The 13,197-nt window shown below is 40.3% G+C and overlaps 1 protein-coding gene across 1 annotated transcript; it reads left to right on the top strand.

The window, feature by feature from the left end:
* The first annotated feature begins 9,364 nt into the window (after positions 1 to 9,364).
* Positions 9,365 to 13,005, top strand: LOC148861891 (putative serine/threonine-protein kinase WNK9). Its single transcript, XM_088982072.1, is given in 8 exon segments — positions 9,365 to 9,769; positions 9,896 to 9,933; positions 10,076 to 10,303; positions 10,428 to 10,648; positions 10,947 to 11,104; positions 11,186 to 11,618; positions 11,727 to 12,754; positions 12,756 to 13,005. Coding segments are annotated over 8 exon segments (2,229 nt in total). The 5' UTR covers positions 9,365 to 9,694; the 3' UTR covers positions 12,804 to 13,005.
* Positions 13,006 to 13,197: the final 192 nt, after the last annotated feature.

A 13,197-nucleotide genomic window follows, 5' to 3' on the forward strand; every position in this document is an offset into this window, starting at 1 on the left:
AATGGGCAAGAGTCATAAGTTATCATTGCCCTCGTCATCTTCAGTGGTTTCTAGTCCTTTAGATTTAACTTATTCTGATGTATGGGATCCAACCCTAGTTTTATCCAATGTAGGGTTTCGTTTTTATGTAATTTTCCTAGATGCTTATAACAAAATTTCTTAGTTATTTCTGTTACAAAGAAAATCAGATGTTATTGATGAGGGCGGATTTGGCCCTCCAATGATATTGTGACACATGACATCTCGAAACAACTAGGTGACACCCGAAACCACTTTGGCAATAACTTGAGTTAGCCAAGTTGATGGTGTCCCACCATGTGGCCTAGCCCAGGCACCGACCTGGAAGCCTGGCCCGGACACAACCTGGCGGCCTAGCATGGGCGCCGACCTGGCGACCTGGCCTAGGCACGAGCTGGCGAGTTGATAAAAAATCAGCTCTACATAAGACTCAGTTGCCTCTTCGGCATGGGCAAAATCAAAGATTAAGGAGAGTGGACTACGAGTCGCTCCAAGAGCATAAGGGCTAAAGTGCCGAACTGGCAAAGACTTCGGCACCACATAAGTCCCAGTCGCCTCTTTGGCAAGGGAAAAATCAAAGATTAAGGAGAGTGGACTACGAGTCGCTCCCAGAGCCTAAGGGCTAGGGTGTCGAGCTGATAAAAGACCTCGGCACCCATAAGTCCCAATCGCCTCCTCGGCATGGGCATACAAGTCCCAATCGCTTCCTCGGCATGGGCATACAAGTCCCAGTCGCCTCCTCGGCATGGGCACATAAGACCCAGTTGCTTTTTCGGCATGGGCAAAATCAAGGGTAAGGAGAGTGGACTACGAGTCGCTCCTAGAGCTTAAGGAATTGAATCGATGCTTACGAGCTCATCGAATTAGTCATTTCAGGCCAAAATGAGCAATCTACTCCCTTCGCTGAGTTACTTTCGGCTCGGGAGTGGGGGCAAATGACGAAGGAGGATTTGGCCCTCCAATGATATTGTGACATATGGCATCTCAGAACAACTAGGTGACACCTGGAACCACTTTGGCAACAACTAGCCTTAGCCAAGTTGATGGTGTCCCACCTAGCGGCCTGGCCTAGGCGCCGACCTGGAGGCCTGGCCCAGGCACCGTCCTGATGGTCTGGCACGGGTGCGACCTGGCGGCCTGGCCCAGGCACCGTCCTGGAGGCCTGGCCCAGGTGCCATCTTGGTGGCCTAGCATGGGCGCGACCTGGCGGCCTATCACAGGCGCAACCTGGTGGCCTGGCCTTGGTGCGACCTAGCCCTGGCATGAACTGGTAACCTGGCATAAGCGCGAGCTGACAACCTGGCATTGGCGCGACCTGGTAGCCTAGCACAGGCGCGACCTAGCAGCCTAGCACAGGCACCAACTTGGTGGCCTGGCCCTGGTGCGACCTAGCGACCTGGCATAGGCGCCGACTTGACGACCTGCGAGACATGCTCAATGACAAATTCGGCATTGCATATCCTAACACTCCCATGATCCTTGGAAGTTGGCCCACATGCCGAACGATCCGGAGGGTGGTCAACGTGCATAACGATTGCCTCAAGGAATCTCTGACCATTTAGACGACTTCTCGAAAATCTCGGATATGGTGCGTGAAGCTCACGCCAAACAATACCTATATAAAGGCACCAACCCCAATGACATGGGGGGGGGGGGGGGGGGGAGTAAGCATATTCTAGCTCTCATACTTTTTTATTTTTAGCTCGTAGTCTACTATGAGAGTACTGACTTAAGCATCAGAGCAATCTCACCGGGTTTGCCACCCCGTGTCCTTTGACATTGATTCCTTACAAGTCTCTAAAGAACTGCGAAGCTCAACAATTAATCCAGCTCGCCACCAGGCAGCTCGGCCCTCTAATCAGCTTGTCACCTAACCTGCCTAGCTTGACCCAGTCAGTTCGGCACCTAACCTGCCCAGCTCAACCCAATTAACTCGGCACCTAATCTACCCCCAGCTCGGCCTTATCAGCTCGACATCCAGGTCCTCATCCAGCAAAAGTTCACTTTGTCCTCTGAATCATCGACCACTTGGAAGCAGACCAAATGACGAGGTGCTTGACCAAAAATTGATACATAACCAAAAATCGCAATATATATATATATTTGCCTTTCAAGCATCATGTTGAAGTTTTATATAATACCAAAATCAATGTCCTACAATCTGATTGGGGTGGAGAATACCAAAAACTTTCTCACTATCTAGACTCTATCGGCATCACTCACAGACTCACATGTCCTCACACACATGAACAGAATGGCTCAATTGAATGGGAGCATCGTCATGTAATTGAAGCTACTATGTCTCTATTGGCCTCCTCGTCGTCTCATTTTCCTTCTGGGCCGATGCTGCCCTCACAATAATCTACTTGATTAACCAACTTCCGACTAATACATTGAATGACAAATCTCCTTTTGAAGTTCTCTTCGGCTCCTCTCTTGATTATATCTTACTCAAGGTCTAGGTCTTTGGATGTGCATGCTATCTCTTGCTCCGAACCTTATAACCGGCACAAGTTTGATTTTTTATAAAGCAATGCATTTTTCTCGATTACAATGACAAACATAAAGGTTATCAGTGTTTGCATCCTCCAAAGGGACGAGAGTTTATTTCATGGCATGTATCTTTTGATGAACATCTATTTCCAGGGATGACTACAGCTACTTCGTCTGCTTCTCTCTCACCATCTGGGGTTTATATCCAGTCTCCTACTTTGGTCGGAACTGCACCCAAACATTCTGAACCAGCGGTTCCCTCATCACCACCTTCGATTCACTCATCTAGCTCTCATTCAACTGGTGCTGCTCCCACTCCACCAACGACCAGTGACCAGCCTGATTCACTGCCTGTCTCGGATGTGTCTTCCTCCCCCGGTCTGCAACCCGACGTGCCCCATTGGGACAGCAAAGACTTTAATGCATACTAAGCTCTTGGGGAATCCTTCTGGTACATTGGCGCCCACTGAGCGGTTGGTGGAAATAATGGATTTAAATAAATTATCAACAATGAAGCAAAAAAAAAAAAAAACATCAGACAAGTTCCAGTCTTCGGTGGGGTAAGTTGTTGGGTTGTCTAAAACTTTAAATAGTGGATTTAAACAGATGTGAATGAGGTAAGTTATTGAGGCTACTTGATTAAAATGTATTATTGAAGTAGAGCAAGCATGGGATAACTAATATGCGTCCTCAAAATTTAATGCCAAATAATGGACCTAATGTTTGTCCTGATCGATGAGACTGTAGTTCAAGTCTGGCCCGCTCTGCTCCAATTGGGGCAGTTTTTTTTTTTTTTTTTTTTTTTTTTCTTGTTCATTGAGTTTAGGGTAGGTTTTAGGGAAACCCAAAACTTTGGTGATTGAAAATGGGGCAAAGATGGTATTTATCCACTCTATCTAAAGCCAGTCAAGCCAAGAATTCGTCCCAATAGATAATACATTATAATATGTGTACATATAAAATAAGTTTTATACACATATTATAATGTATATGATATGTTATTCTCAAAAAAGGTATAAGAATGGTTGAGACAGGGTGGGGCAAATTCGAGGATCCTCATTCCCGGTAAAGATGGGGATGGGGCATTTTCACCCCCGTTGGGTTATAGGCACGGGTGGGGGATAGGGTGTGGTTCATGTGTTTTGGGTCGTCAACCAGTCCTGTGCCCCTGCCTCACTACATTGCCATTCCTAAGTAGAAGACCTTATGAATCAGCAATAAAATGAAGGGTTGGAACTTGAGAGAAAGAATCAAAGATGATGAGTTGCCTCTCCTTTGCCCTTAGCATCATACTTCTCAAATGGTGGTTATTGATTAGGTTTATGGTTCAAAGTGTTGATATGCCTCTGTGTATCGGCATAGATGTATTGGTACTTTGAACCATGCAGAAATATGTTTTTTTTTTTTTTCTAATTTGATTTTTGAATAATTTAATACCTATATTTATCATTAAAACCTAGTGGAGTCTCCAAACACCTGTAAACAGATATATTGAGACCCAACAGATACAGATACGATACAATACGTCCAATCAATTTTTTGAACCTTGGTTAGGTTGGGTCAAGTGGCTGATGACTATGAAGCCACACTCCATGCCATTTCCGATTCCATATGTACGTATAAAGTTTTTAAGATCACCAATTAAATAAAATTAATTTAGGGTCTGTTTGGTACCATTGGCATTTCAAGTATAAATACTATCACATCATATTTGATTAGAAAAGTCATAAAACACTTCACGTGAAATCTGTGCTAGGGTGTTCCATGAAACATCCTACCATGAAAAACAAAGTCTCAAACAGGATATGATTCAAGTACAAACATTAATGATATTTTGCTACATGAAACATGGATCAATGACGTCTCAAACCAAACACAACCTTAATGTATTATAATAATAAAATTAGGATGTTTAACTATCTTAATCAACGTGGTTAGAATGTTCAAATCAACTCCTACCTCTGATTAAATCCAGTAGCGCCCCGGAGAAGGCAAAGAAACATGGGATGTTGTTGGCTTTGCGTTGCTGATTGCATTACACGACGCATGAGAATAAACCATGAACAAGTCTCACACATACTCATGTCACATGCAATTCTATTCTACTCTTCAGCTGACGTCCCTGGGGTATGTATGGGTTGGGATTTTGGGCAGGAACACCATGTCAGCACACATAATATTCATGCGTCGTGTTTCCGTGCTAGGGACCGGATCTAATAGGCACAACATATGTAAATACGTTAAATGAACATTTGATAATTATTTTGACAATTGTCAAAAATGGGTTTTAATCATTTTTAAGGGTGGGGGTGAGGGTATTTTAAGGGATAGGTGTAAAAAAAATTTTCAAATACTCATTAGACGTGCTTACAATATTGTGCCTACCTGATCCCAATTGACCCACGCCACACATCAACCTCACATGGTGGTAAGTACTATTGAGTTCGCTAGCTCTTTTGATTGCCTTTGTTGAATTGTAGATTTTAGAGCCCTAACCATTCACGTTTCTATCTCTAGTAACTATTGTTTAATCCGCCCTAGTTTCCTGATTTGATCGGAAGAAATCAAGCTCCAATTTTCAAAAATATTGGGCGTAAATTTCTTTTTCAATCAAATCAGCTTTTCTGTAAGTTATTATTTTGAGAAAAACCTATGATGCCCCGAAGACATCGTACTGGATGAGTTTTGACCTTTTTTTTTCAATCTATTAAAATTCATCTATCAATTTTGATAAATACCACATGATTGATTGCTACATTTATGATACAGGTTGAATGGTCACAAGTTTTTCACATACCATGTTTTCTAGTATCATAGTTGAACCCTTTATAAGAGATCAAGGGGTGTTCATTGTACGATTCAAACTACAAAACCAAATTAAACCAAATATATATATGGTTTAATTTGGTTTTGTAGTTTGAAATATACCAAATGTATAAAATTAAAAGTATATAATAAATTCTATAATTTTATAATAAAATAAAAATTTTAACTTTTAATATTTTAGGGGTGTTATTTGGGCTTTTTAGTTGGATTAAAGCAAATAAAATCATAGGATGGCCCAAAGTCCCCAAATTGTATTTAAAACCACACTAAACGGTAATAAAATGGTTTGAGCTGCTTTGCTTTTCATTTCAAAATGATTTGGTTGGTCTAGAAATTTCTCAAACTGCAATTTATTTTGATTTTATTTGAAATATTTTCCAAACTGTACAGAACCAAATCATGAACACCCCTAAGAGAGAGCATGGTGAATGTGAGGTCCACTGACAATGGAAGGCCTGCATTTAACAGATTTGATCTCATATGGAGAGACACCAAGTGATCATCTCAACAATTTGGTCATTGGCCAGCGTAACCTTGCAAAATTGATGTAGAAAGAGAATTATTTTTTCATCCGGGCGAAGAATCACTGGTTCAACCATCCCAACCAAATGAATCAATTAATGATATCATAATTAAATAGTAAATATATTAAAATATAAAAAAATATAAAAAAATTAAACATATCTCTAATATTATATATTTATTTTATCAAATAAAAGTAAATATGATAAATAAAAAGCACTTTTATTAATAATATGGAAATTAATAAATGAAAATTAAAACTAAAAAAAGAAAAAACTGAAAGAAAAGAGAACTAATATTTAAGCCGTGACCCACTGACAGGGTTAAACCATCAACAGTTCAATCGACTGAATCACAAAATCATTAACTGAATCAATAGTTTTTTTAAGGAAAATTAGTAATTTGAAAATAAAATTAATTGAGCCAGAATTGCAACCAAATAATTGAGTCAACCAATTTTATCACAGGTTGAAAACGTTGTTCACAAGAGGACTGAGAAGATGAGCACCACCAACAACAATATCAGGAGCAATAGATGAAGCAAGCATTTATGCTTTCTGAGAGCCGTTTCACATTATCAGCATACTTCAGTTACCATTGCGTCAAGTGGACATTTTGACAGTTTTGAGTGAATAAGATTTTAAGATGGCCGTCTGATAAAGGTAGAAGTATTTACTACTTTTGTTTTTATTTTTTGTATTCATTATTAAAGGCCTAACTAGTCCTAATTAGTCGATTCATGACCAAAGGATTCAAGCGGTTTAACTTAGGGATAGCAGTTTTTCCCATTTTTTCAATTCTCGTGGCAATTCGCCTCAAATGGGATGCAAATGGGGATGATTTTTCCCAGTAGAGATAAGGATAGGGAAATTTTCATTCCCGTTGGCGGGGATAAGGTAGGGATGGAAAGAGCATTCCCTGCCCCACTCCGTGGGATCTCCACTAATATATATGTACGCATATGTTTATATATGTATATATGTATACATACGTCTATATATTAATATTTTAAAAATATGACAATATATTTGAATCTTTTCTAATATAATTTTAAGTTTTAATTATTTTGTTTTTTTAATTAAATAAAAAATAAAAATAAAATGATTAATATCATAAAAAATCATGGAGATCCCCATAAGGATAGGGATGGGAATAACCTTGTCCCCATTAGCGGGCATGAGGATGGGGATGGGGGTGGAGAAAGGTTCTTCATCCCTACCCTGCCATGTTGTCATTCCTAGTTTAATATTTGAACCAAATCCTTACAAGATCAGATTCAGCCCTCACAAAAGGATGGATACTCACACTGTACTCAACCACTCGCAACTATACATTGAAAATATCTCGTTGAGAATGAAAGCATTCAAATTCAGAGATATTCTCAGTGCAAGTTTCAAGTGATTGAGAACTTGTGACAGTATTGGTAACATATCCCTACCCGAGATATTGCTAATGTGTGACCGTAACACCTTGTTGGTAAAATGTTGGTAGCATGTCCAGATATCATCATCACGTGATCAAAACAGTGAAAACTATACACAATCCCTCAATTATAAGTTATGTGGGTGTATGCTATAAAAATGAATTATAACCATACAACCCTCTTTATATTGACTTGCGTGCCACTTTATAACTCTAAGTCTCACTTAATAAACTCAATTCCCATGAAATGAGTGCTAACGTTTTCCCATACCTTATGCTTCTCACATGCCAATATAACCCCTTAGCAAATATAAAATAAAATAAAAATAATGTTAGTTTTCATTTTATGACCGGCATGTCCTTCGATTGGAGAGTTTGCAAATTCGTGCTTAAATTGTACTATCAGCTTTCGGGGCATGAATATTCTATGCATAGTTTTTAAAACTGGATTGGACTGAATGGTCGGATCAGAAAAATTGGGAATTAGTTAGGTGATTGGTTTTGTTTTACCTCAAAATTGTTATTTCTCCAAAAAACCGTTGATTTAGTTAATAAATCGTTGATTCGAGTGGTTGAACCGTTTAATGGTTTGGCCGATTTTTATTTTTTTTTCAAAACAAGTTGTCCGTCCAATTTCAACAATTGGACCGTTCTACCCAAAAAACAGACCCCTGACCATTTGATTTTAAAAACCTTGGTTCCATGTATGGATATGCACAATTTTTGCTTTTAATAAATCCCATCTCTTCACCATTTTGGGATGACAAAACAAAGCTACTACAATATCAGCCAAACAATATGATTTTGCCAGTGCATCAGTTGTTTATAATTTTCAAAAACAAAACCAAACATGTAGGTGGAGATGGTGACCTGGTCTAAGGTTCTTCAATGGTTTGACCCTTTCACCGGATAAACCACGGACATCTGGGTCTGGTTTCGACTTGGAGTGAAGTAGTTGAGACATTTGAGTGTTAGCTTTTAAGAAAAATAAAAAGTTTAATTTTATGAATTTAATTTTACAGCCAACCACTCCTTTGTTAGGGATGGACGAAGTCATGAAATTTTCGTGATATCAATGTGTCTGTTTGTTCTTCTTTTTTCATACATACATACATACTTTTATATATATATATATATATATATTTTCCTCTGGTAGAGCTTTTTGATGTGCATATTAATCTATTTTACAGTTGGAGGAGTAAGGACCATTTACCTCTCTTTTTTATTAGTGAGTAGACCTACACCTACTACTTCGACTTCGAGTCTGGAACAGCGAAGATACGTTACCTTCCACACACAGTGCTCAGTAGTCACTAGTCAGTACTGAGTTATCCCCAGTTTGGCAATTCCTCGTTTTGCTGCTGAACTGCGATATTTTCTTAACTTTAACAAGGTAACAGAATCCAAGCGGACCTACAAGTCAAACGTTTCCATCCATGAAATGTGATCTTTATCAGGAGATGGAGATGTTTTTAATACACGGTCAGGATGTGCTGTAGGGCAAAAATGTGATCTTTATTCAGTGGGCCGTGAATATATAGGCTCCATATACATGGACCCAAAATCATTTAATTTCTCACTGTGGTCCCATACTTTTTCACTGACATGAGGCATTACCATTGGTTCCACGAGTCCAGATCTACTGCCAACAAAACAAGTTCCAATACTCTACCAACATCATCTAACACCACACATCTCGTACATTAATAGGGTGCTGAACGTGTTTTGTTGGTAGGAGATCCTAACTCTGGCTCTGCAGCCTGCTGAACATCTATCGAGTTAATCCGAATTCAAACTCGTGTATTCAAAGAAGTTAAACAAACGGGGCCTCAGTCCCACCATCATCAGTGGAACCCAGCTCTGGTTTATGAAACTGGCTGTATAGTTGCAGTGATATGATTGGAGGAGATAAACTTGGTGTACCGTTTTCAGAAAATGAGTAGTTTCCTAAGTCCTCCACTGCTGATTATCAGAAGAAAACAACCTTGAGTAGTAGTCTCCTGAAAAAAAAAAAATGCTGCATGGTCATGCCATGTCTAGCTAGCTGTTTCAGGCCAAAAAGAGGTGTGTATTAAGAGAGAGAGAGAACTCTTAGTTTTGTCTTGTTTTGTCGTGGGGTGGGGAATGGGGTAGGCCGTAGGAGCCCATCTGATCTGATCTCAAGTGTTGCCTCCAATCTCCATGTATATGAGTTGGAGCACCTTGTCATTTGATGGACTCAGCAGGACTCCTCATTCCTCAATCTCTTCTTCTCTCTCCAAAATTGTTATTGTTGATCCTCTCTCTTCTTCAACTTCCCTCTCCCTCTCTGGCTGCCTTTAAAATGGACAGCAGAAACTGAGAAAAGCTATAGAGAAGATATAATAGTCTACAGAGAGAAAATAATTATAACAAGAGCCAATAGAAACAGAGAATGAATGGTCTTTCACCCGTAGAGCCAAATTACTCTGAGTTTGTTGAAGTTGATCCAACTGGAAGATATGGCCGGGTATTTCTCCTTTTAACTTTCTGATTCTCAGTTCCTATGTTGCCGAGGTTATTTTTCCTTTTTATTTCATAAATCAGTTTGCTGAAGTCTGGTCTGGTTTTCATTTTCACTTTCATTTTTGTTTAGTACGACGAAATCCTTGGCAAAGGAGCTTCCAAGACTGTGTATGATTCTCTCTATCCCCAAATTTTCTGTCTTAGCCATTTCAGATGTTTTCAAAAGCGAAACTCTTAATGAGGTCTTCGGAATGGCTCTTTGATCATTCTTCGTTGTGTGCCTGTTTTTTTGGTGGATTTCTTGATGCAGTTACAGAGCCTTTGATGAGTACGAAGGTATCGAAGTTGCTTGGAACCAGGTCAAGCTTTATGATTTCCTGCAGAGCCCAGAAGACCTTGAGAGGCTCTACTGTGAAATCCATTTGCTCAAGACCCTGAAGCACAAAAACATCATGAAGTTCTACACTTCCTGGGTTGATACCGCGAAGAGGAACATAAACTTTATTACCGAGCTGTTCACCTCTGGGACTCTCAGACAGTAAGTGCTCAATGATTTTCTGGTGTCGTTTCATTTTTCTGGGTTGATTCGGTGGTGGGTCATTGAGATTTGAGATGCGTTCATTTCTTTTCCATATTAATTTTTTCCCCATCGCTTTTGGTAGGTATAGGCACAAGCACAAGAGGGTTAACATTAGAGCAGTGAAGCATTGGTGTAGACAGATCTTGAGAGGACTTCTCTATCTCCATAGCCATGATCCTCCAGTGATCCACAGAGATCTCAAGTGTGATAATATATTTATCAATGGGAACCAAGGGGAGGTCAAGATCGGTGATCTCGGCCTCGCCGCCATCCTCCGCAAATCCCATGCCGCTCGCTGTGTTGGTAAGTTGACTGTTTAACCCATTTATGAAATACTGTCAATAACCCCCCCCCCCCCCCCCCCCCCCACCCAAAAAAAAAAAAAAAACAAAAAAAACAAAAAGAGAAATCCCCATTTTATTTTAAGATCTTGTAAGCTAAAAGAGATTGGAACAAACACAATGAGCCATTTCTGATTTCGAGTGCCCCTTATGTTTTGTAACCCATTTATGGAGTTTAATTGATTGAGAGAGTCAGAGAGAAGTAGAGAACAATTCAGTTTGAAGTTTTATATATAGTTTTCTGGGGTATCTTAACTCAGGCACACCAGAGTTCATGGCTCCAGAGGTGTATGAAGAGGAATACAACGAACTAGTTGATATTTATTCTTTTGGGATGTGCGTACTGGAGATGGTCACATTTGAATATCCATACAGTGAATGCACTCATCCTGCTCAGATCTACAAGAAAGTCATCTCTGTAAGAACCATTAATATTGCCTTCCTCTGCTTCTTGATCTCCGGTCTACCACCATTTACATTTTTTTCCCGTTTTCTATAGGGGAAGAAACCAGATGTCCTGTACGAAGTAAAGGACCTTGAAGTGAGACAATTCGTAGAGAAATGCTTGGCCACAGTGTCTCGGAGGCTCCCGGCGAGGGAGCTTCTGAAGGACCCTTTTCTCCAAATTGACGATTGTGAGTCTGATTTGAGGCCATTAGAATGCTCAAGGGACGATGTGGGTCCTCTCCTTAGGCAGCCTCTTTTCGATCTCCATAACATTTATAACTCCTGGATCAATGATTACTCCTATGATATCAGTTACGTTTCAGAGAATGAATGGAGTTACCACCCTGAGGAGATTGAACATGGTGGGATTGAACTGTTCACTTATCAAGAAGATGAGCAATCTGCCAACGTTGACATCACAATCAAGGGGAAGAAGAGAGAGGATGGTAGCATATTTTTGAGGCTCAGAATTGCAGATAAAGAAGGTCAGAAATCCAAGTACTTGTTCTTTTCGTTTGCGTTCCTATAATTCCCAGAACCATCACATGGTTTGCAGTACAAAACAATTTTCAGTGTTGCAAATCTATCTGCAGGTCGCATCCGCAACATCTACTTCCCCTTCCACATAGAGACTGATACAGCACTCAGTGTTGCCACGGAAATGGTTGCTGAGTTAGATATTACTGACCAAGACGTGACCAAGATAGCAGATATGATCGATGGGGAGATTGCATCCTTAGTGCCAGAGTGGAAGCCAGGACCAGGCATAGAAGAAGGCCCCTGTTTTCAAAGTGCAACCTTCTGTCAGCATTGTGCCTCTAATGTTTCCTCCACTGGTTCTCTCCTGGAATATCTCTCCTTGAATAATCCAGGTGCCAACTTGCAAGTACTTCAGTGTTCTCAACATGGGTGTGCTGCTATGCATGGTCGGTTCGAAGAGATCACATACCAGATGGAGGAGTCAGAGCACTGTGTTACAGAAGGTGCACCAGTGGTATCAAGCCCATCAGATGGCCTGCAGAATGCAGATATTTGGGCTCAGCATGAAATCGCTCAGTTAAGTTCACATGGATCTGGAGGCATGCACTTTCATGAGTACGAAAATTTGGATCAGTCAATCTCTGCCAACAGTGAGAGAATAATAGATTTGGAGAATCAAATTGTGTCTGATCCAAGAAACTCGAGGCAACAATCTCCTTCATCTGTTCCTTCTTCTCCTTGTGCCTTATCGGAAAGCCATGACAATGATGTTAGGCAGGAATTGAGATGGATCAAAGCAAAGTATCAGATGGAGCTGAGGGAGCTTAGAGATCATCAATTGGGTCTTAATTCTAAATCTTCAACTTTAGCCCCAGGTCTTGAGAGCAAGCAACAAAGAAATGACAATGGAATTACATGTCATTCAGTTTCAACCACGATAGATGGAGACACTAATGAATTTACCTCGAAATCTTTTGCCTCCAGTAAGGATTTTACTTCATATTTCCCCATTCATGTTCAGAAGATCTGCCCACAGTCGGAAACCCAAAGGGCCCGACATAATGAGGCGACGAACAACAACTCCAGTCCTGATCGAATGGCCGCAACAAAGAGTTTCTACACTGGATCACTGCTTCCATACCTGTATTCACAGGACGAAATCCCTTCCAGTTGATGCCGTTGACGTTTAATTCTGTAAGGCCCTCTTTGATAATTTGGTTGTTTCACCAAGGTCACTCGCCCACACAAGCTGTATATTTTGCTTAATAATTTGTTACTAGGCTTTAACTGACACCTCTATCTCTCCATTGTTGGGGAAAGGCCGAATGGAGGTTATGAGTCCCTGTAATTATGAGAAAATATGTAAATTTTTACAGCTTGTAGAATCCCCAATTGTGAATTTGTGATCACTTGGATGAAACGCGTCCTTGTACATTACCCATTTACCTTGAAGGGCAATAAAAAGGTTTTTATTTTTTTTTCTTTTTTACTTCACAAACGCAGACAGACACAAATAGAGAATTAGAGATGGAGAGATCATAGATGAGGGGAATAAATGTATAAAGAATTACAACTTGAGGTACT

This window comes from Nelumbo lutea, chromosome 4 (assembly GCF_056320005.1).
Source record: "Nelumbo lutea isolate HS-2025 chromosome 4, American lotus-T2T, whole genome shotgun sequence".
Lineage (NCBI taxonomy): Eukaryota > Viridiplantae > Streptophyta > Magnoliopsida > Proteales > Nelumbonaceae > Nelumbo > Nelumbo lutea.